The 26,333-nt window shown below is 23.2% G+C and overlaps 3 protein-coding genes across 3 annotated transcripts; 1 reads left to right on the top strand and 2 right to left on the bottom strand.

The window, feature by feature from the left end:
* Positions 1-268: 268 nt before the first annotated feature.
* Positions 269-1,455, bottom strand: PCHAS_1128200 (phosphatidylinositol/phosphatidylcholine transfer protein, putative; the record flags this gene model as incomplete). Its single annotated transcript, XM_738567.1, has 3 exons — positions 269-418; positions 539-697; positions 832-1,455. 3 exons carry the CDS (start codon positions 1,453-1,455, stop codon positions 269-271), a joined length of 933 nt encoding a protein of 310 aa, XP_743660.1.
* A 1,988-nt stretch (positions 1,456-3,443) lies between these two features.
* On the top strand, positions 3,444-6,725 carry PCHAS_1128100 (cullin-like protein, putative; the record flags this gene model as incomplete). Its single annotated transcript, XM_016798638.1, has 2 exons — positions 3,444-3,495; positions 3,847-6,725. 2 exons carry the CDS (start codon positions 3,444-3,446, stop codon positions 6,723-6,725), a joined length of 2,931 nt encoding a protein of 976 aa, XP_016654019.1.
* Positions 6,726-7,347: 622 nt separating this feature from the next.
* Positions 7,348-25,745, bottom strand: PCHAS_1128000 (SET domain protein, putative; the record flags this gene model as incomplete). The annotated part of the gene is made up of 6 exons (XM_016798637.1): positions 7,348-7,422; positions 7,516-7,623; positions 7,721-7,891; positions 7,987-8,148; positions 8,286-8,403; positions 8,521-25,745. The coding sequence occupies 6 exons, from the start codon at positions 25,743-25,745 to the stop codon at positions 7,348-7,350; spliced, it is 17,859 nt and encodes a 5,952-aa protein (XP_016654018.1).
* Between the last annotated feature and the right edge of the window lie 588 nt (positions 25,746-26,333).

Below are 26,333 nucleotides of genomic sequence, written 5' to 3'. Positions count from 1 at the left end.
ATGTTAAAATTTATTATTAAAAATATCCTTAAATCGTATCATTTTCACAAATAAATATGCATATTAAAAAATCAAAGTTTATAAAATGGCGGATAATTTGTATATATTAATATTTATGCAAAAAATAAATCAAAATAACAAAATTGAATATAAAATTCAAATAAATAAAGTAACAAAATCTAAATAATTTATTATGTAGGCACAATAATATTTATCCCAAAATAACTTTTTATTGTTTGTCTCTATTTTGGGAATTTGTATTGATATGTTAGGAATGGCTTATTTTTGAAAGTTGTTTTTTTATTTCTTCTTTTACATCCTCTAAATTGAATTCTTCCATACATTCTTGATCATTCGTGAATCCAGGTATACATCCATTTTTACACTTACACAATCCACCGAGGTACGACGGTATATCCTTCAAAAGGAAATAAATAAAAAATATATTAATAAATAAGCATAACAAAAAATATTCCTGAAGCATATATGCATGCAGGTAATCAATTTATTTTTTTTTCATTTATTATAGAAAACTTACTTTTTTATCCACTATCGTATTGAACCATTCGCAATCTGCAGATTCTACGTTGTCTATCACTTTGGGTATTCTCAACTTATTTAAGGTTCTTCTACTAATCCCAAAGGCCTTTAATGTTTCAATTGTTATCCTTATATAGGATGGGGCATTTATTAAGTACTGAATAAAAAAAATGAAACAATACATATGTAAAGAAGATTCAACACATTTATATATATGATGTATGCTAAGCATATCCAATACATGGAATTCATGTAAAATAACAAAATATTACAAAGATTATATATACGTACTGTATTGAAAACCAATTGGGGGTGAAGAAATTCAGATAATTTTGATGTACTTGCAAAAATTTTTAAAAATCGTTTATCAAATTGTCTAAGGGCAAAACCTTTTAAATCAATAAATCTATATGTTCTACATATAGAATTGTGTTTTTTACTTTGTTTATTACATATTGTATATTCATGTTCATTTGAATATACAATATAGTCTATTATAATATCTTCAGGAACATTATCTAATAAAAATGTAAAATTACATAATTTTAATCGGCCAATAACAACAGGTTGGTTGTCTATAGCATATTTATGGGCACATGCTGCTAATGTTTTTCGTATTAAAAAATAATATGGTTTAACTCGAATCGGAAATATAACATCATCACTTTTAAAATGTAATTTATCACTTTTTAGTATTGGCTCTATATTTGCTTTTCTCCATTCAACAGCTCTTGTAACTGCGTTAACTAATTCATCTGTTTTGTCTCCATAAGATAAAATATATCTAATTAAAATGGATTCTTCTATTTTTATATTTTTTACTTTTAATAATCCTTTTATGGTATTTATTTTTTCCCCAAAGCGTTTTGCCAGTGCGTCAAGTTTAAGCAACTGTATATTTTCTTCAACACTCATATTCTTTATTTTTTTTTGGAGTATTTTAACTGGATATTATCTTATGTGCTTATCTCGCATATATATATATATGGAAGTATGTATTGTCTTGAATATTTTTAGAGATTTATTTTTATCTCCATCTATTCTACAGATCAAAACTATTACACACATGCGCATGCGCAAATTAATTCATCTATTATATATTTTGGTCGCTTGTGTTTCGAATTTGATTGTTTATTTATTCATCTCATTTCCTTATACACACCAATACATGTGTATTTGTATTTGAGTGCCTCCTTATTATGTCTAAAGCGTTTAGTGTAATTATTAAAATTGTAAATCAATGATAAAGTATCTTGGTATTGAACAAAAAATATAACATAATTTAAAATGTATGTTATTTAATTTTTTCGTCTTACAATATTTAATCAAATGGGGAATATTGTATAACTAGCAAAAGTGAGGTGCACGATTTTTTGTTTTTTTTATATTTAATACGATAAAAAAAATATATTTACACATAAAATACAAATAAGTATTTAAAATTATTGGATAAAAACTGACGGGAAAATAAAATAAATTAAAGCAACACCATCGATGTTAGCTACAATCATATATAATTAATTTTTATTAAAATAAATAATTTTACATTCATACAATTTTTTATTGAATATAAATGATAGGAAATATGTAAAGGGAGAAATATATAAAAAAGGAAAATATATGCATGTTGCTTTTTTTTACACCTTATTATAATTAAGACACAAACATTTAAATATAATAATAAAGGTACAGTTAAAAATAACAATTCATATACTGTGGCCAAAATAAACTCATAAAAAACAAAATATAATAAAAATTAATTGCATATAACTTAAAAAAAATTCCAAAACATTTTATGCATTACACTCGGTTAATGTTATATAAGATTGTATATTTGTAAATATGAGAAAAAAACAAAATTTAAACATAAAGTAAATAAGATGAAAAATACAAAAAAATGTAAATAAAAATAAATCGATATATAAAACAAGTAGGGAAATAAGTCAAACAATGGATAATGAAATTGTGTATCGACTGATGCAAGAAAGAATAGCAAATTGAATTATAAAATAAAAAGGAAAAATACACTTTGCGAATAAAAAAAAATATATATGTATATTTTATATTATACATATATTGTGTATTATGTATATACAAACAAATAAATTGGGGCACCTTAAAATGAAGGAAGCAATTATAAAAATACTTTATTAAAAATGTATTTCTTCCTATTATAATAATACTGTATTGTTAAAATATTATATTTTATATTTGTATCAATAATTCATATCACTATAATATGAAGTCTGAGAAAATAGGGGATGGCATATATTTAAAAAAAAATACAATTCGGTTAATTGCATATATATATTTATTTAATTAAAAATATACGCATGTGCTTCTTTTTTTTTCTATTATAAATATATTTAGAATGCTGCCATATTACAAACCTGTAAAAATATTTTTATAATCTTCCATTTATTAATTTTTTAACTACAAATATCCATTGTTTTTATTATTCCTTAAATAGCTTTTAATAAAATCAGCATTTAATTTATATATACCTGTATAACATTTGGTAGAAAATCCACTTTATATATATAATTTCATTAATCTTCGTTTTATTTTACTTTTTTGTAATAGATGCAAGTAATAAAGAAAATACACCATCATATTTCATTTGATATTATATGAATAATATAATTTTTTGAAAATATGTTAAATATAGAACAAATGTTTATTATATATGAGTGAAACAAAATTTGTTTCATGAACTATAAATATGGCCTTTATATATACATGTGTAAGATTATGTGTATGAAATGGAAGCATTAAGATGAATATATAAAGTAACAATATTTTTCAGATTTTTCATCTTTTTGATAATAAAAAATTTATATATTATTTATAATTATGCCTAATTAAGATATTCATGTATTTCTAATTAAAACAACAAGTAATAAATGGATCCAAGTGCTTTTAAAAATTTCCCAGTTTTCTATGTTAAAAATAAAGGTACAATTATAATAATACGACTACATTTATGCATATGTCTGGGCTTATACATGCTTACATATCGAATTTAAAAAAATATACATGAAAAAGCAAATGTATAAAAGCATGCCAAATTGCTATCCATGTATTATTTCCATATATTAATGGAATGCATTAAAATGTGTTTATTTTGAATGGGGGCATATCGTAGCATTTTTCATGCAATAGAACTTCGTGCTATATAACAAGAATAGAAAAATTATGAATTAATAGTCATACATATAACATATTTTCTGATCATTTTCCGTATGTACATACTAATTGTTCTAACAATGTAGTGGAATTATTATTTTTTTTTTTTCATTTTTATAGAAAATGTTAACATAGATAATGAGCAATTTTCGAGTAGCTTAAGAAAGTTTGAAGAATATATCCAAAGTTGTTTCGACTTTTTACCGTTTAAAGAGTTAAAGATAGATAGTGAAAATATATTTATAATTAAAAACTTATTCGATTTTTTTGTTTTTTATGGCTGTGATAGATTAATATGTGAAACAATTGAAAATAAATGTAAAGACAAAACAGTTGCTTTTTTTGAAGATTTAGAAACTAAAATAAATAATAATGAATTTAAAAATACAGAAGATTTTTTAAATTATTATGTCCATATATGGAATAATTTTTCGCTAGTTATAGTTCATTTAGAAGATGTATTAGAATCATTTAATTCGTATAATAAGATAACATCTGTGAATTTTGATACTCCTTCATATATATTTACTGAAATATGGAAAAAGTATACTCACGATTTTACAAAAATAAAAAATACTATAATATCAAGTACTTCTGAATATTTAAAATGGGATAAGATTTATTGTGAAACAAAATTTTATCAATATGTATGTATGAATATATATAATGATGAAACCACAAAAAACATGCTTATAAATATGGACAATAAAGATTTAGGCAATATAAAATATGAACAAATTGGTAATGATAAATTTATTAATTATTCTCATGGAAATTGCCAAATTGATAAAACTAATGAAATTAACTCTGATCAAAAAGAAAATGATAATAATTTCGTTTGTAAAGAAAATGCTACAAAAATTAATGAGAAACTACTTTCTACTGTACTAAGAATAATAGACATTCTAGAAATGTATGAAGAATTTGAAAAGGTGTATAAAAACGAAACATATGAATACTTTAAAAATAGAGTTAAAAAAAGCAATCAATTATTAATAAATGAAAAAAATAAAACCATAGATAATCGATTATATAATTTCCCAAATGAATTAGAGAATTATTTATGTCATGAACAAATGAGATGTCGCAAATTTTTAAAAGAAGAAACAGAAATAGATATTTTAAATATGTTAAAAGAACTTTTAATAGTAAACCATAAGGATATACTATATCAAAAAGAGTATATAGATTATTGTATAATTAATGAAAAATATGATTCATTAAGAATTTTATATTTATTTTCTCTAAATTTAAATATAACTGAAGAATTCTGTAATTTATTTTGTAACTCCGTTGAATCTATAGGTGTTGATTTAATTAATAATTTAATTAATAATCGAAATAATATAAATATATTAAATGATAAATTTATACAATTAATAAATTTTAAATTAAATATCGATAGGATTATTATTATGTCATTTAGATATTCCTATTTTTTTACAAAAAAATGGAAAGAAGTGCTTGAACACATTTTAAATAAAGGTGATCAAGCTGAAAAATACATGCCAATTATACTTAGCATATATCTAAACAATTTAATGATGATGTATAACACATGTTTAAATAAGCTTAAAAAATATTATATATTAAATAAGGAAATCAAAAATGAAAAAATGAAAAATAAAATATATCGAAATAACATTAGTAATCCACACTTTTTAAGTAATACTGATAGTGTTGGAATAGTAGAAAGAGAAAATGATCAAGGTTCTGATAGTAAGGGGGATCAAGAATCTGGGGCTGAAAACGAGAATGAATTAAATAACCAATATAATTATTCGGATTATGAGAATAGCGAAAATGGTGATAAAATTTATACGAATTACCATTCAGAAAAAGGTGAAAAGCTGTTCAGAATGTATCAAGATATTGGAAAGTGTATTATGAGTATAGTAACTATTGTACTTAGCCTTTTTAAATATATAAGCGACAAAGAAAAATTTGAAAAATATTATCGTATTTTTATGTGTAAACGATTAATAAATGACAATTCATTTAACATAGTATTAGATATTAAAGTTTTTAAAACTCTTAAAAAAGAATGTGGTCAACAATTTACTAAAAAAATAGAAAGTATTTTAAAAGATATGAAAATTACATCAAAATTGGTTAAACGATTTTATAATGAAATGCCTCATAATTCAATAAAATTATTAAAAAAAAAAAAATATTTTGTAAATATTATTTTTAATGAAATTTGGGATTACAATAAACTCGAAAATAGTGTGATCTATCCAGAATCTGTAAAAATGTGTAATGATTATTTTCTTAAATATTATAAGCGCTATAATAAATCCAAAAATATCACCTTTTTGCCTCTATTTGGGTTATGCGTATTAAAAGTAAATTTTAGTAGAATATCCAAAAAAAAAGAATATGCACGATGGCAAGCTGATATTTTGCAACTTCTTGAAAAAAATAATTCAAATAAGAATGATGATAAATCAGAAAGTGACAATGACACATTTTGCAAAAAAAAAAAACAAAAAAAAATTTATATTACTGTAACCATTATGCAAGCGCTTTGCTTACTTCAATTTAATAAAAACTTGGAATATACAATAAATGAATTAAGCGATATGACAGGTATATCAACTGATAATATATTAAGCTATTTAAAATCTATTTACTCTAATGATGAAACACAAATTTTAATTTATGATGAAATAAATAAAACATTTAAGGTCAATTCACAATTTAAATCAAAAAAAAAACATTTAGTAGTAGATTATGCTGATACAACATATAGAGATAATACAAATATCCCTGCATTGACACAAGAAAATATGGAGAATGAAGATATAAGTCTACATATCGATGCAGCTATTGTTAAATTTTTAAAAGTAGAAGGAAAAGCATCACAAATGAATATATGTGAATATATTAAAAAAAAAATGAATATCTCTTCCAATGAACAAATTACAAATAGAGTGTCTTCATTGGTAAATAGAGAATTTATATTTTTTCAAAATGATCTTTATCATTATGAATTATAAAATATGAGGAGGATATGCTTTTATTTTTCATAAGACATGTTTCTCTTTTTCATTTATTTTGCATTCATGATTATTTTTTTTAGTACAAATATGAACCATGCACATTACACGTATTTGTATGTCCATATGTTTATATTACAAAAATGTGTGTATGTGAATTACTTTTAGTTTACACAAAATTACTAATAATAAATATAATTAAAATTAACATAATCACATTTATTATATATACTCAAACAAACCTATAACTCCTTTAATATAAAACCTTTTATTTTTTGTTCTTAATAATCGCAAAATAGGAATATGTAAATCATTAAAAATAAAGAAATATTTGTATAAGTTTTTTTAAACAAATTACAAAATATTTTTTTTGTTTTTTATTAAAAAAAAAAATAAAAACATTGACAAGGTAGAATATTTAAAACATAAAGTTATACAACAATTTATGAAAAGCATTTCATTTACTTGTTCATATGTTGCAGTAAAAAATATAAAAATTTGACAAAATAAAAAAATACATATAGATATGTGAATATGGATGTATATATATTATACGAAACCATAACATCAAAAACACATCAAGATAATATATACTAAAAAAATAATGGCAGTTATCATTGCATTAGTTCATTCTTCCTAGACACGTGCTTGATCCACATAAACAAATTAGTTTTTCTCCTTCGGATTCGACACCAAACTGTGAAAGAAAAAAAATTAATTATAAAGTTATAAAATTAAATAAAGCAAATAAAAAAGAATCACGAATATTTCACACTTTTGTAATCCTTACTTGGTAGTCATATGTTATTTCCTCATGTGGTAAAATATCTTTTTTTGCAAAGATAACAATGTGTTTTAAGTTTTGATCACAGCTAACTATTTTACAAAAACAATTAGGCTAAAAAAAGGAAAAATATATAAATAAAAATTAATATATCAAATACTATTAGTGGAATATTTACATACAAATAAGTAAATATGTTCATAATTTTTACCTCGCAGCTGTGGTTAATAAATCGGCTAACGTTCCCCCATTTGGTCGCATCGATAATAATATTTTCATTAAGCCTAAACATATAGCAACTACTTTCGATTTTTTCGTAATACTTTTCCCTTTTGTCACTTATTATATTTCTTATATATTCACCAATATATTCAATAACGGGCTGTAAATTTAAAAAATATATAAAGAAATTCAGTAAAGATACAGGTCATTAAATATGCACCAATCAATACAAAAAATATATATAAAATATTTTACCTCTCCTTCATTAATGAATTCACGTGTATATAATCCGTATCCATGTATGCTACTTTTCTTTACATACAATCTTGAGTTTGATGATATGTTCATTAAATATCTGTAGGACATTGCACTGTTTATGTTATATTTGTATTTTGTTATTTTTCTTGTATTCTTTTCCTAAAATAAGTGGAAAATATAAGAAAAACCAATGAGCGAACATATTTGGCATAAGCATGAACTGGTGAAATAACAAATGCATAAAATCGTATTGTTCGGATGTATATACAAACTTTTTTTAAGAATGATAATTTTACCATTTCTTTTTCAGTGTCCTTAAAAATTGACGTTTCAAGATTGGAATATTTGCATAGAATATTGTCATTATATTTGACTTCCCTCGTGCAATTTTTTACTTTTTTTTTTATCTCATCGCTAAAAAAAGGTATAAAAAGAAAAATAAATTATACAAAGTATACATATATAAATAAATATTCATACGAAATATGTATCCAAAGTATCACACTGTCTACTTTTGTTTTTTATGCTAACCGTTCGCATTCTCGTTTGGCATGTGTGTTAATTTTACTGCTTAAATTAGCCCATATAAATTTAAACAACTTATATTTAATATGATATATAACGCATGGTAATGTTAATCCAAAGAAGCTATGCGCATCAATTGATCTGTTGTGCTCGGCAGATTTAAAAATAAATTTAGCCATACATTCATATAACTTCGAATATTTCTTTGTAAAGTTTTTATATTGCTCAGTAATATATATTTCGTTTTGATAATTGAAGTAGGAAAGAAATTGGTTATATAATTCGTTAATATTGTGACTTTCAGCTAAGACAAAATTTTTTGCATCGACTTCACTAAAATAGTTTATATTTATTAACGGAAATAAAATAATTGAAAAGAATATATTATTATTTTTGAGGGTAATTGAAAATATATAAGTAGCTCGTAGTTGTAAACATATTTTTTCTAATACACTATTTTTTAAACATAAATCATTAATATTAGCATTCTTATATATGTGAAATAAAACTGATGATGGTAAATTAAAAAATATTCTCATATTTAAAAACCCACATGGGTATATTATTTCTTCTCCTTCGTATTTTACTATTTCTCCAATATTTAATATATTATGACACCCAATTTTAATAACATTACATTTTGACTGATTAAAAGGTAAGTCATTATTAGTAGCAGTATTATATTTATAATTTAAAAAATATTTATCGTTTATTTGTTTAATGTATATATCATTATTATTTGTAACCAGATTTAAAAAGCACTCTTTCTTTAGCATCATATTGGCAATACTAGCATTACTACTGGTATTACTCCATTTTCTATCATTTATATATTCTTGCGTCTTTCCCCTTTTTTTAAAAATATTCAATTTTTCTTTTCCTGAATAGCTTTTATTTTTTCCCTCATCTATACTTTCAACAATTTTATTAATTTGCACACTTTCTCTATTCTTAATAAAATCGCTACTAACTTGTTGCAATTTGGTTATGCTGACCTTCCTTTTTTCTTTCATATCTATTAAATTTTTAAAATAAATGTTTATACTTTTTTTTTTATATTTCATATTCTCTTCAATATTATTATCTATATCATTTATATATTGGTTTGGCTCTTCTGTTTCGCTATTGCAATTAACAATAATAGCTGATGCATTATCATCTGATTCGTTATCATATTCAACATATTTTATCCAATCATTTTGAGGGGAATTAATTTCGTTCGTTTTATTATCTTCATTGATAGAACAATTCGCCATATTATTTTCATTACATTTTTTTTTACAAGCAAATGAACTCATTTTTATTTGATTAGTAGTAAGCACATCTGATAGGCACACATTTAATGTTTGTTCATTTCCTATTAAATATTTAACAAAAGAATTTTCGTTTTTTTTTGAAAAAAAGTAGTTTTCATTTTTTAATGTTGTAAAATTTCCTACATAGAAAAAATTTTTAAGTATAAAATATGACTTTAAAATATTGCTCACATTTTTATTATCAATAATTTTTTGTATATCGACAATTGTATTATTAATTGTTCCTTCGTTGTGTTTTATCTTTTTTGCATTTTTTGTCTCGTGTCGTTCATTTGATATATCATTATTATTGCTACTATTATGTTTTGTGCTCTCTTGAATAATAAGATTATACTTATCATCAATATAATTTTCATCATTTTTTTTGTTTGCATATTTATTTATAACATTTTCTAATTCTTTCATTTTTTTTTCGATTTTAGTATTTTTATTTAAAACTTCTTGTAACACCATCAATGATTTCGATTTATATCGGATTTTTATGTTTTCATTTATGTTGTGTAAAATTGTATCCATAACGTAGTATGATCCATTTTCAAAGTAAAACTCAAGCAGAGAATTAAAATATTGTTTTAGCATTTCGAGAAACTGTGTACTACTAGATCTTTTATCATTAGTATATGATATAAGTTTTTTATTTTCCATATCATTTTCTGGTTTCACACATGTAGTAGAATTTTCTTGAAGCATCTCCTTTTTTTCAACAGTGCTTTCTAAGTTTGGCGTATCATTCAAATTGTTATTTATTATGTTGCAAAAATTATTAATCTCAACATTTTTAGAAGGTGTATTATCAGCTATTACTTGATTTTGTTCATAATACATTTGCTCATTCATACAATTTGAAGATGTAAACTGTGAAAGATTTTCATTTTTTAAATAAAATGATTCATAAACAGATTTATCATTCCAGCAATGGTTACACCATATTTTTTTTGTTTTGAATATTATATGAATTGGGAAAATATCATTATAATTATTTTCAAATATATGATTTTCTTCTTTTTTATGCGGTGAATTATTTAGATTGCAAAAAATTGTATCATTATTAAATTTAATTAAATTGAATAATTTTTTATAATTAAAAAACATGTTATCATTGTAATTTTTAATAATAGTTGAATAAAAAGCACAATTTAAATGAAATTTTACACTACAATTCTCGTTACTACAATAAATGCTAGCATTTTTATAACCACATAAGAAGCAAGTTGAATTAACAGAGTCGTATATTATTTCTTTAATATCATCTTCATCTACTTCTATTATATTTTGATAATTATTAAAAGAATGCTTATTTTCAATATATTCTAAACGTTCCATTAATTTTATATTTTTAATTCGCTTCTTAATATTTGTTTCAACATTTTCCTCATCCTTCTGCTCACATTGTAATGCATTATTTGTTTCGATTGTTGAATTTGTTTCGTCACGATTCATTAAATTGAAATGAATCTCATGAGAAAGCTTTTCGTTTTTAATAAAAGGTGCATTTTCACTCTTTACTAATACATTTGTGCTTTTATTATTTTTATTTATATTTAAATTTTCTGCCTCGTTTTTGCAATTATCAACATTTGATACTGATTTCTTTTTTGATTTTTTACTGCTTGTTAAGTTTTTCGAATTATTTTTATCTTTCATTTGCTCCTTTTTAGTATTTTTTTTATTATTACCAGTGTTAGTAGTATTAGTAGCATTGTTAATGGTGCTAATATTATTAATAGTTGTATCATTGATATTATTTTTTGCATCTGCTAAATTTTTGTTATATTCATATACGCCGTCTTTATTGTAATTATAATATTGTGTACAATTTAAACTCCATTTTAAACATTCACTATGCATATAAATATCGTAAAATGGAATAAGCTGTCCCTTATAAATATAATTTCCATAATTACAAAAAAAACATATTTTATTATCACATATTTTATTGTCTTTTTCTTTATTATTTATAATACTATTATTTGTGTTATTTTTCATTTTTCTGTGCTTTAAAATATTTATGCCTTCTTTAATATATTTATTTAGCATAATTTTTACATAGATATTTATTTTATTTTTCATTATTGATTTTATTTTTTCATAATAACTTTGAATGAAATGTTCACACTCTTCATCATATTTTGTTACCATTTGGGCAATTTTGTTACTTTTTTCATTATAATCATTAGTAATATTATTCTCTTTCTCAATATTTCCTACATTATCTATACTATTGTTTACTTCCTCAGCAGGTTTATAAGAACACATCAAAGCACAATTTTCTTCTCCAATATGATCCTTTTTATCGTCATTCACATTTTCTGTAATTTTATTAAAGCTGTTTGGTGGCTTAGCAACCATCTTATAATTAAAATTGTACACTAAATTGTAAAAACTATCAGATTTGTCTCCTTTTAAAAGGGATGATTTAAAATGTTTACTTACTTTTCCTATTTTTTTTTTTTTTTTTGTCTGAATAGTTTCACTCTTTTTATGCCTTTTATTTGTTCTTTTGATATTTAATCTATTTTCAACATTTCTGAATAAAAATCGTTTGCAGTAACATACACGAACATAATATAAGTATAAAATATAAATTGAATAATTAACAACTTGCTCAAACTTATTATTTGACTGTGTATAATATAAAAATATCATTCTTTTCGGTATAGTATATAAATAATCGGAATGCTTATTCTGCCCAGTTTGAATGTAGCCAACTTCGTTGTAAATATGATTATAAAATTGTTGTAACACACATTCCATAATATTAACAAAAGAAGATGTGGATAAAACAGAAAATATTTTTTTTAAATATGTATTTTTTTTTCTTTTTAAGAACATGGATTTTTTTAGCTTTTCTTGAAAAAACAAATAAAACTCGTCATATACAAAATAGGTATAAGAATAGTGCAGCAAACTAAGCAACTTTATATTTTTTCCTTTTAATATTTTATCTAATAAATTAAAAATGTTTTTTAAAAATATTTTCTTTTCATATATATGTTCATAACACATATTAATTATAAAATACACTAGCTCGTGTAGCATATTCCTTAATTTACTGTTACGATTGGCACTAATGCTATTAATACAATTATTGGTGGTATATATTTTATTATTTTTTTCCCATTCGTCATTCATAATTATAAATTGGTTTTTATTTCCAGAATACTTCATATATTTAAAAATGTAGCTATATTTTCGGTTGCACACATTGCAAATAAATAATAGGTTTGAATTAATTTGCCCGTTTTGGATTTTTACACGTTCACTAATTTTATATTCATATAAAATACAGCATACTGAGCATTTGTATAATTCTGCTTTGTTTTTTTCGAGATCATTTATGATTGTATGGCCTGTTTTATTTGATTTGAAATAATTCATATTGTAGTATATATTGTTAAAAGATGATATTTTGGCTGCCCAATAAGTATTTTCCTTATCCCATTCTAATGTGTTGCTATTATTTAAAGTGAAATAATTATTATTTCTATTGTTACTGCACCTATTTTGATTTTGACAAGGCTGTTTATTGTTATCCATTATACAATAATTAACACATTTATTCTCATTCACATTTTCGATAAACTTATCTTTTCCCTCGTTATTGCATACTACCATTACATCATTAGTCATTTTTGCATCGCTATTTTGTGATTTGTTATTAATATTATCACCAAATAATAATTCGGCATCTTTTTTATCATCACATTTCTCCAGCATGCTATTTGAATTTTCTTCATACATATTTCTAGGACTTTGCTCAAAGGAATTTTTATTATTCTTGAAAATTACGTTATTATTATTTTCATTCTCAATTATATTTATTTTATTTGAATTGTTATTATTAATGTTAGTATCATACCCAATTGTGTTTTCCATAGTAACAATATCTTTGTATTCCGTTTTTACACAGTTCTTATTGTCGTCGTTAGATATAATATTATTTGGGGGGATATTATAATTCGATTTAAATGTTTCAATTTGCCCCACATTTGTATCTTTCTTAACATTACATATATTACCAATTTCATCAGAACCAGGCATACTTTTTTCAAAATTTTGTATTTCATCGTTGAATGCATCAAAAGATAATTCACTTTTATATAATATTATACAATCTTGACATAAATAAGAATTGGGGCAAACTCTCTTAAATTTTGATTTTAATATAAACGAATTTTTTTTTAAAAATCTGTTTAGTTTATTAATTTTTATTTTTTTAACAGGAGAAGATGAATGAGTTTTATGATATGGAGAATATCCAGATGCGCCAATATCTGAACAAAGATAGAAATCATTATTTTCAGATAAATTGTGATTATCATTATTTTTATTCTTTTTTTCCAATTTACACTTTTTATCAACAGATTTTGAATTAGATCTACTCTTTTTTGGTAAATGTATTGTACCGTCATTATTATGAGTATTATCAGCATTATAAGAATTTCCAATATTGTTGGTATTATTGTTCATATATTTAGCATCTGTTTGATGTGCCGATAAATCATTCATATTTTCATTAGGAATGTCTTTATTACTATTTCTTTCTTTTTTTACTTTCATGCGTGCTCCTTTTGATTTGTTTGTTTTACTTTTTTTTGATTGTATTTCTTCACCTTCATTGTCATCATTCGCTTTTTCTTTTTCCTCACCTTTTCCTCTTTTGGTTTCTTTCTTTTTTTTCTCTCGTACAGTTCGTTCACCCTTTTTCCCCTTTTCTATCTTTCCTTCTTTTTCTATTTCTTCATTTTTATCATTATTCTCATTATCTACTTTCTTCGCTTCATTCTTTTCTTCCACAATTTCGTTTCCCTTTTCGGATTTTTTTTTACCCTTTTTTATATTTAAGGCATCTGCTGTTTGGCCACATTTAGATATACTTGATATGCATTCCTCTTTTTCATTTGCATTGGTTCTAACTGGTGTAATTATATTTTCTATGGATGTCTCATCATTGTTATTCATATTTTTGCCATTATTATTTTGTTTTTTGGGGGTTTTCATTTCTGAGTTTTCATTTAAATTATTATTGGTAATATCATCGTGATATTTGGCAACTACTTCATTAGAATACTCAGAATTTATGTTTTCCTCGTGTTTAATTTCTATTATGTTACAATTTTTTTTTAATGTTCCTTTATTAGTATTTATAAAATCTTCGGCTATTTTCCCACTATTTATACTGTCAACTAATTTAATAGTGCTTTCAGTTTTATTACTATTACATATTAGGCCACAATCATTATTACTATTGCTACTGTAATAAATGTAATTATTATTACTATTTTTGATATTTTGTGTTGCATGCTTCAAATTTTGATTCACATTTGATTTATTTTCAGCATGTAATGAAGTTAAATCAAAAAATTCATGTGTATTGGTAGTGTTAAACTTATCAAAGTTAATATTTGTTTTTTCTCTAATACTTAAAATGCTATCAGATAAATTTTTTCGATATTTATATATATCCTTCTCTTCGCAATCACTGTTGTTTTTATTAATATTTATATTTTGTTTGGCAAGAGTATTGGCAGTATTATATTTATAATTTGAACCACTACTATCAATATTGTATATATTACTACAACTTCTTTTTAATTTTGTAAATTGTAATGTGTTTTCATTGAGGCATGAGGATTTTATATTTTTATTGCTACTTGCAATTTTATCAAAATCAGCTATATTATCTTTTAAAAGGTTTTTTACCTGGTCTTTCTCTTTTTTATTTGATCCATCATTATTAGAAAAATTATAAGCAACACCGTTGATGAAATTATTATTACATATATATCCAATTTTGTTTTCTTTGTTATTTATATCATATATAGATAATGCATTTTTTTGAAAGGTCAGATTATCATAATTCTTTGCACCTTGGAGTTTATTATAACTATTATATGGATTATCGACAAATATTAAATGTGGGTTATTATTTTGAATAAAAATTTCATTGGGGTCAATCTCTTTGTTCTTGATTTTATTATACAAATCGTTGTTTACCTCATTTATATAATTATTATTAATATTGGCATTTGTTTTGAATTTATTGAGCATATTAACACTGCTAGCGGTTTTACAATTTAAAGAACCATAATTGTTACTATTGCATCTATTATTGCCGACAATATTATTATTTAAGGATTTATAAAAAAAGTAGCTATTTTTATGCGAACCCAAATTTCTATCGAGAGAACTGTGCCTATATATTTTGCTATCATAATGGCTAGGATTTTTAATATCCATGGCATTGCTTATAGTATCATTAGTAGCTATATTTTCAACTTTATTTGTAATCATATTATTCAACATATTTACATTATTGGCATTATTTGAGCTCATGATTTTCTTATGCTCTCCTATATTATTTATCATATTTATATTTTGTAAAATACTATTGCTACCATTATAGGTCTCGTTAATCCAATTTTTGTTTATACCGTTATATGAATTATCTATGTTCTGTTTATTTTCTTCATCAAAATCATTCGTATTATTTATGTTATGACCACTACTAATAATTACCATATTGTTTAAATTGTTATTAATAAACATTTTCATATTATTCGTATTATTCATGTTAGAAGCGTTGCCTACCCAATTAATACCTTTTTGTTTTAAAATACATTCAAGGTGTTCAGAACTGGAGGCATTTATATTGCACACATTGGAATTTATATAGGATAGTAATATAGCATTTTTGTTATTAACATCATTTTTCATATCCATAGGAATAGTACTATTTTTATCACTTATGTTATATACATGATTATTAAAATTATTTGCCCCTTCGACATTTTGTTCAATACCCAATTTGCTAATATTGTTCATATTTTGAATATTATTAACATTTAAACCGTTTGCAACTAAGCATGCTGAATTTTTAATAAATGTGTCATTATATATTGGCAATGAATATCTATTACTTTCCTCGATATTTATATTGTTATTATTTTGGTTAAAATGATTGCTGCTAGTTTTGTCATGTGTATTATTGCTAACATAATTTGAAGTCCCCATTACAATAAAACCTTGGTTAAATATTTTTTTAATATTTTCATCATTCGAAAAAATATATGAAATCAATGATTTAATTTTAAAAATATTTTCATTAACATTAATTTTGTCTTGATCAGTAGAAATAAAATTTATATCGAATATGCATATATTTTTGTTCTTATTATTTATATGATCATCCACTTTTTCCTTTTCCTCGATATTGTTTGAATGCATTAATAAATTATATTCATTCAATTTATTATTGAGATAAATAATTAAGCCATTTAAAATTTCACAAAGAGCAAAGTTTAGCTTGAATTCAGTTACGTTAAATAAGTGTGATAAATCGTTTATCACGACATTTTTATTATTATCAATAAGCTCATATATTTTATTTAAAACACGCTTGTTAAATATTCTATCATTTATAGTAACAATTGCGTCATGTTCAACATTGTTTAAACAAATTTTAAATGAATCGTGCAATATTTCATTAGAAGGAACAATATAACTATATATACCGTGTGTTTGTATATAGTTTTTTCTTAAAGCAAGATCGGCAATATTTATATCATTAAATTGTTCATAACCTTTTCTAATAATAATATTGTTATCATTATAAATGTTATTTGCATTGCAATGTGTATTATTATGATATATACTATTTATATAACTTGGATTATTCATATATACATAGATATTATTATTACTTCCTCTACTATATATATTACCAGCAGCGGTATGGGCGTTTACACCATGTTCTTGCATATTTTTAAAAATTATATTATTTGTATTGTTCATATTTTTTAAAATATGAGCGTATTCAAAATTATTATTTATTAGTATGTCATTATTTTTCAAATTATATTTCGATATACTTTCATCTTTTATAAAAAATATAGGACTACTATTATCTGCGTATGCTGAATTATCGTAACATTTAATTGGGCTGATATCACTATTAAAATTTTTATAATTTATTCCATTATTTCCATAGTAATTATCACCTACTTTTTTATTAGGCCCCTTTCTATTATATTTTTTTATATAGTTTCTATAATTTTTTTTGTGAATCATTGGGTTTATATTATTGGGATCTTTGTCCATGCGGTAAAAGCAATGATTGTGTGATGATTTACCACAACAAAAACATTTTATTACTTTCGATGTTTGCTCGTGTATATTTAATATATTTACCATACCTTTTTTTGAAGTATCGAATTTTTCTTTTTCAGTTTTTTTGCTTATACTATTATTTATTTCGTTCCCCATTGACTTTTCTGTGTCCAATATTTCACAATTTTTATTATTCAAATTGTTTATATATAAGTTTTCATGAATAGCAATATTTTTATCACAATTATTCTCGAAATTATTACTAATGGTATAATTTTTTTTATTGTTTTTATTAACATTAGTAGGAATTATATTATGATCCGTTTCATTCTTTTCAATTTTATCTGCAAAATTATGCTTATCAAATACGCAAACAGCATCTGTGCGGGGTGTATTTTCACATGCACTTGAATTTACAAAAAAATTATCTGCATACTTTGCAATCGACGCATTATTATCATCATAATTAATTAGATTTACTAGGCTAATGCTTACATCTGTTTCAGCATGCTCTAGATTGTTTTCATTTTTTATCATAATATTTTTTGTATTATTGTTAATATTTTGGGTATTATTACTACTGCTTTTTTTAATTTTTTCCGTAAATACTTCCATCTGTAAATTATATAAATGATTGTATACTCCCTTTTCAAATTGCTTTAAATTATGTGAATTTTTATCTCTTGTATTTGAGTAAAAGCTTCTTTTAATCTCGTCATCAAATTTATTGCCACACCCATCACACTTAATGCAATTGTAGCACTTGAAATTTCTACTTATAACATTAAAAATGTTATTTATATCTTTTTTGTGTTCAAAATAGCAATTTAATTTAAATAAAAATGGTTGTGATACATTTGCACACGAATAATGAATTGAGCAACCACATGATGAACAATATAAAAGCGGATATTTATATTCAACACATCCACATATAAAGCAATATTCTTTTAATATATCATTTTTCAGAATTTTTATTTTTTCGGATTTTTTCTTTATATTTTGGGCTTTCTTTTTTAGAAAATTATCACCTTGACCCTCGATATGTTTAATAGTGTTACTTTGTTCGTTATTTGTATGTGTGTAATTTTTATTTCTTTCAAATTTGTTATCACAACTTTTTATTATTTCAGATTTACAAACAGAAGATATAATATGATCTATCGATATTTCTTTATTTGTACCAAATAAATTATCATTTTTATTATTTTTATCTATTTCCTCATATTCCTTTCCAGAATAAGTTGTATCACTAATATATGTCATATCACGTTTTGATTTTTTATAACTTTGGTAAATGGTTGCATTCAATGGATATACAATTTTATCACGCTCATCGGTATCAAAGCTATTAAAAAATATAATTTGAATGCATTTTAAAAATTTTAATGTGTCATTTATAGGGCTTAATATTCTTTTCTTTTCCTTTGTAACATTATTTATTTTTACTTTTTCCTTCATAATATCAATCATAAAAATGTCAGAATCTATGAATAGTTTATTTTTATCAGGATTACATAAAATATCATCGTTTTCCTTTTTATTTATATCTACACCAGCCACTGCTTCGTTAAATGGAGCCTGCTCACTATTTTGTGAATCATCATTCGATATTGTTTTAGTAGCTAAATCATCAACAATAGGCGCAGGCCTATTTAGATAATCGCTATTACTAAGTTCGTCTGTTGTTTTTTCTAATTGGGGCTTATCTGTAAGTCTGGCCTCTGAACATGAATTTTCACAATTGTCATTTTCCAGTGCTTTACAATATTTTTTCAAAAAATGGATCTTTAGTATTTTACAAGTGTCAAAATCGTCATATTTATTGTATGATGTATTAAAGTAAATTTTACTATTAGTATTAATATTAATTAAGCTGTATTGTATTATATCATTTTTATCTGAAATAAACATATCCTTGTTTGATTGGAAAAAAATTGAATTTTTTTTTAAATTAAAAAGTTCATGTAAATCATAATGCATAATATCTTTTTCAATAATTTCACGTTTTCTTTTTTTGTAAGGATTATTATTTATATTAATTTGATTAGAATTATTATTAACATAAGAAGTATCATCTTTGTTTTCCAATTTATCAAATTGTGATGTTTCAAATTTGGAAATAATATTTCTTTCTAATTGTATATTATCTTTATTTGTCTCATAAGCGTTACATCTTTGAAAATTATTCATAAGCATATTACTTTCAGCATAATTATCATTCATGTTTCTATAGTTGTATTTATCAGCTCCATTTTGTCTTTCAAATCTGTTATAATTATTTTCTATATTTTTTATATCATAGCCCTCTTGAAAAGATCGTATTCGATCATCACTGTTTTTTGTATTTTTTTCTATACCTAATTTATCGTTACTGTTAATAGTAGTACTTCCATATTGCCCTATATCATTATAATTTTCTTGATGAATATATGAATCTTTATTTATATCCATTAAATTCATATTTTCCTTACTAAGGCTATATTCGTTATTTTTTTTATCCTTGTAAGTACAATCAGAAATAGCAGCATTGTTTCGAGTGCCCATGTTCTCATTATATTTCGAAAGCATATAATCCATATTAAAATTGTAAGAATTACTATTATTATTTAATTTACTATTTTCTATCGAAAACTTATTGTCAATGTTAGTGGTAGATACATTATTTGATGATTCATTATTAGTAATATCATCAGCTATAATTTTTTTATATTTTTCAAGACAGTCATCAATATATTTATTCAGTTCTTCATTAGACATATTAAACATATTTTTAATTATAGCTTTTCCTTTTTTTTCAAAATTACATGCATTCTTATATATGGATGTATTAGGCATATGAACAGTTTTTGCATTGTGTACTATAAGGATAAAATCATATAAAAAATCAGATATTGTGTTATATTTTTTCCCCCATAATTTTTCTTTCATAATATATAAATTCATTGGTATTTTGACAATTCTCCAATATATATAAAAATTTATTGGTACATGAAAAGTGAAATTTTTATATTTATCTAATAAAAAAAATAAATATAATATTCTCTCAATTTTATCAATAAATGATCCTGATCTGCATGTAGGGCATTTATAATCAATGTGTTTTATTGCTAATGTTTCTATATTTCTATCTTCATCTTTATCACAACTTAAATGAATCCAAAATTTACAAACATCGCATTCTACCCATTTATTACTATCATCAACTTTATATTTTTCATTACATATAATACAAAAATTTTTCTTTTCGTATTCTTTATAACAATTTATACAACAATCTAAATGTAATTCCCATTCATTATAATTTATAAAACATAGATTTGAATAATCACATTTGCTACATTTTAAGCAATCATCACATTTCCAATTAAATAAATAAATTTCTGGGACATTGGGAAAACAGCATGATCCATGGGCTACCATATTACAAGACTTACAGATAACATAATTAGCTACATTGGGGGTCTGTTTATAATTATATATACTTTCACAACAATATATACATCGATAGCATTCTTTACATATATATTTTTTATAATATATATCACTATATTTGACTGACGGAACATAATTTAAATATTTTCGAGATTTTTTTGTTTTCGATTTTTCTAAATTATTAGTATTTTCGGCATCCGAATATTCATCATCTAAATTCTCATCATTTAAATCATCACTTTTTGTTTGACTACTTTCATTATCCCCGCTATTATTATTATTATTGCTGTTACTATTACTTCTGAGAATATTGCTATTCCCCCGTGTCTTACTAGTTATATTTTTTTTTAATTGAGTTCCAATTTCATTTGATAAATCGTTTATGCAATTAAAAGATGGGTTTCTACTACTCTGAAGCGAGTTACTATTAGTATTACTTTTGCTACTAGCATATTCCATTTTTACTTTTCCATTTTTATTATCACTAATACTGTTGTTACTACCCTTAGTTGATTTTGTAGTTTCCTTTTTATTAGGACTTTTCGTTCTTTTATTTTTTTTTGTACTTTTTTTATCTTTTTTAAGGCTATTTTTATAAATATATTTTTTATATTCTTTCATTAAAACATTTTTATCATAACTTTTTGCAATTATAACTTCATCTCCTAAGCATTCTGCATGAAATGTTTTAGAACACATAAAACATTTTACACCCCAATGCACATTTATAGTATTAGTTTCATCAATTTCTTTTTTTTCCGCTTCACTACTCAAATCGTATATAGTAGTGGGTAAAGTGCTAGTGTAATGATCATGCCCTTTAATGAAAAGGATATTATTTTTACATGCAAAACATTTAGTAAGGTTATTTAAAATGCTAAGATCATGTGCTTCTTTTTTTTTATCTAATATGTCAAACCTGTTATATTCTTTTAAGGACATTAATACTTTTATATTATAAAAATGTGGCGAATACCACCCTTTAACATCTGAAAAAATAAAATCAGGTTTTTTCTTCTCAACTTCATCTTGCATTTTAATATTATAATTTGGAGATTTATTCTCACTATTATATTTTTCTAGAATATCTGTTTTATTTCCATTTACATTCAAACATCCTTGAGGGTCACCATAATTTATATCAGTCATGTTTGCATTGCTCAAATTATTTTCCGTATTATAATCATTGTGATTTATATCCTTGACGATAGTATTATATGAAAAAGATGACGCTCTAGAATAATTTCTTGTATTACTTACATCTCTGTTTATACTTTTGGGAGAATCAACTGATAAATTAAATTTTATATTTTCTATATGGTGTATAAAGAATTGTTTATATTTTGGGGAATAATATTTTATAATACCGGTTTTTAGGGTACTTTTTTTTTTGTTATCTGTTTTTAATTCAAAACTAACACGATAACCTATGTACCTAAAACCTCTTTCTTCATCTTTTAATTCAATGTATTTATTCGATAAATCATTTTCGGGTTTGCTTACCACATTTTTTTTTAAGCGATCGTATTTATTTTCAAACATGTTAAAATTGCCATCCTCTGTTTCGTATAATATATTATAATTTTCAAAGACCTCTTCAATTATGCAATTAAAAAATTTAGGGCGCTTAAATAATATCTCTTCACCGTCAATATTTAAATTTTCCAAAAACAATGTTTTTTCTACTTTTTTAAATATTTTTAATTTTTTTTTCATATTATTGCTAGAAGTATCTAAATAAAACTTTGTTCTATCCTCGGATCCTTTTACCATACTAATTATATCACTAATTTTGGTAATATTAAAATAATATTTTCTTTTACTATTATATATAACACCACAGTATTTACATTCTTCATCTTCTTTACTTGCATTTTTACTATATCTTCCTTTGGAATTATTTGTTTTTTTATATGTTTTGTTTCTACCAATATTTTTGTTTATTTCATTTGGATTCTTTTTAATTTTAGAATCTTTATTGTTATTTTTTGTATTTTTGGGGTTTGATTTTTTGCTATTTTTATCATTATTATTCACCTGATTTTTTGTGTTACTAACTTTTTCAGTTTTTACTTTACTATTTGTGTTTCTTCCTTTTTTATTTGTCATATTTGCACACTTTTCATTTTTACAAGATTGATTTTTTTTCACCTTTTCATTATCATCAGAATCATAATTAAGGGTGTTATTGTTACTATTGCTAGAGATAGAAGATTTAGGTGTGTCTTTTTCCTGATTCTTCACCTCTTTGGATTTGTTAATACTAATGTTATTTTTATCTTTCGAGGATTTTGCTGCATTTAAATTGATATAAGTCTTATTTTCCTTTTGTTCATTTTCATCACTATTACAATTGGTGGTATCAGCATTATTATCTTCTATATCTGTACCACTTTTACTCAAAATGGTTTCTTCACTATCTTTTTTTTCTTTTTCTAACTTAACAATTTTTGAATTATTGTTTTCATTTTTATCACCTATTTCTACATCTGAAAATATGATATCCTCTATATTTTTTTTTTTTTTAAAGTATTTTAGTGAGAAAAATTTTAAAAATTTAACACCATAAAGATTTCCATTATTTCTTATATAAAATGGATCACTATATATTCTTACATTTTTATCAAACAATGTAACATCTTGTATAGCTACTACTTGTAAAATATTTCTTTCTAATTTTTCATTATTTAATATTAATATACGAAAATAAGATTCTTTTATAATTTTATAAGTTAAAAAATATATTTTTTTTTTATTTGTTACTATTTTACCAATCCTTAAAAATACATCATTGTAGTATTTTTCATATACATGCTGATTATATTTTACAAATGATTTCCCTGTTATTCTTAATTCTTTATTTCCGTCTTCTGTCTGTATATCATTTTTTACCTTATTGTTAATATTATCATTTATTTCGTTTGATCTACTTTCTTCACCAAGCTTTTTTTTCATTTTTATTTCATCATTTACTAAATTGTTAGATGTATTATCAATGCTTTCTTTTGATACATTAGGATTATTCATTTTATTTGATTTATTATTTTTTCCCGTTTTTTCAGATTTACTCGATTTGTAACCATGTCCCCTTATTAGGCTCTTCATTTCTTTAAAACCGTCTTTCCTAATTCCACATCGCCTTTTCTTCAAAGTTTTATTTCTTTTTACATTCTTACAGTTTTTCCTTATAAACCAGTTAAACATACTAAGCATGTTTTCTTTATGATAAAAATAAGGCCTTTGCTTTTTTTGAATGTTTCTTAATGTTAAATTATAATTTTCACATTGTAAATATTTGTGTGTCTTGCCCCATTTACTGTAAGCATAATATAACGTTTTAATATTTTTATTAATATCATTTAATTTCCACTTTTTATATTTATTAAAAAATAATCCATAAAATATTGACGTTTTTTTTAGTGATTCTTTATTTTTAGTTTTATATTGATTTTCTCGAAAGTGTTCATTGTAATGTAATATGTTGTATATTTTTTTTTTCTTTTTTTTCTTTTTTAACAAAGAAATTATACAAGTATCAGAATAAAAATTCCTTTCACAATTTATATCATATTCAAAAACATTCTCTTTTGTTTTATTATCATTAAAATTAAAAAAATTATTGTCATTTTTATCGAAATTATCAATGGGCACATTTTGCAATTTATTATTTCCCAAAAATTTATTGCAATTTCCACTTTGTAAAGAATGGAAACTATATAAACTATTTGCTTTTAAATTATTCATATATGGTTTGCACTTTTTTTTTAATAAACTTTTATAAAAAATACTTTTTTTCTTTTTTTTTAAATTAGTATAATCGTCTGAATAACTATCTACGGGGTTTCTCCTTTTTTTCTTTCTTTTTTTTTTACCCCCATTCTCTGTTTCATTTACATTTTTAGTAAAGCTATTACCATTTTTTACAAAAGATACAGCTAACGTGCTATTATTTTTTGTATTATCATGTAATATAGACTTTACATTTTGATTTGTATTTTCATTAACTTCCTTATCGTCATTTACATTACTTTTGGTATTCAAATTAAAAAATTTACTTATATTCATTTTCATATTATAATATGTCTTGTGATTACTATTTTGATTGCTTTCAATAGTACACACATTTTCACTATTTATTAATTCTGATGGCGTACCATCATTATTTAAGCTATTTATTGGTTTATGTATAATATTCTCTTTCTTGTCTTTTATATAATCAGTATTATTTTTTTTTATGTTTTGGTGATTATTACTCAAATTGCGTTCTTCTTGTGTTTCACTGTTGTAAATATTTTCATTATATTCTTCCACCTTTTTCATTCCTTCCTTTTTTATATTTTCATTCATACTATTTTTTATTATATTTTTCATATATTCTCGTTCGCACCTTTTTATCAGTCTTCCTTGTCAACGCTCTTTTTTTTCTTCTTCTTATGTATTTATTTGTAATTTCTTAATAGCATCTTGAATGTTAATTCAAAAAAATCGGATTTAAATATATATATAATATGTATATTATGTGGAAAATAAAACATAGAGATACATATTATATATGTATATGATGTATATTTTTGTGCCCTTTTATAAACTGGTTATTCTTAAACATTTAAGGTTTATAAAATAAAAAAAATGTATCATAAAATGAGAATTATTTCAGGTCACTTAAAACAAAAAATTCATTAAAAAAATCATTATTATACACTTTTAATATATCATTTAAAAAATCAAACAAATATATTAAAAAAAAAAAATCAAATTACATAAGGGGAATATTTATGAAAATTATACATTTGCATATATGTATAAATGAGTAATTAAAAAAAAAGGATAAAAAACTTTCAATATTTTCAATTATTTCTTCGAAAAATTATACCAAAATTCAAGAATTGCTTTTCACTTTTTTTTTTGAGTGTTAAAAAGTGAGCGAATAATTTATACATATATAATAATGCAAAAAAA

Source organism: Plasmodium chabaudi, assembly GCF_900002335.3.
Source record: "Plasmodium chabaudi chabaudi strain AS genome assembly, chromosome: 11".
In the NCBI taxonomy this organism is placed as follows: Eukaryota; Apicomplexa; class Aconoidasida; order Haemosporida; family Plasmodiidae; genus Plasmodium; species Plasmodium chabaudi.
The sequence above is the reverse complement of the archived record's forward strand: the minus strand, read 5'-3'. Positions and strand labels throughout refer to the sequence as shown.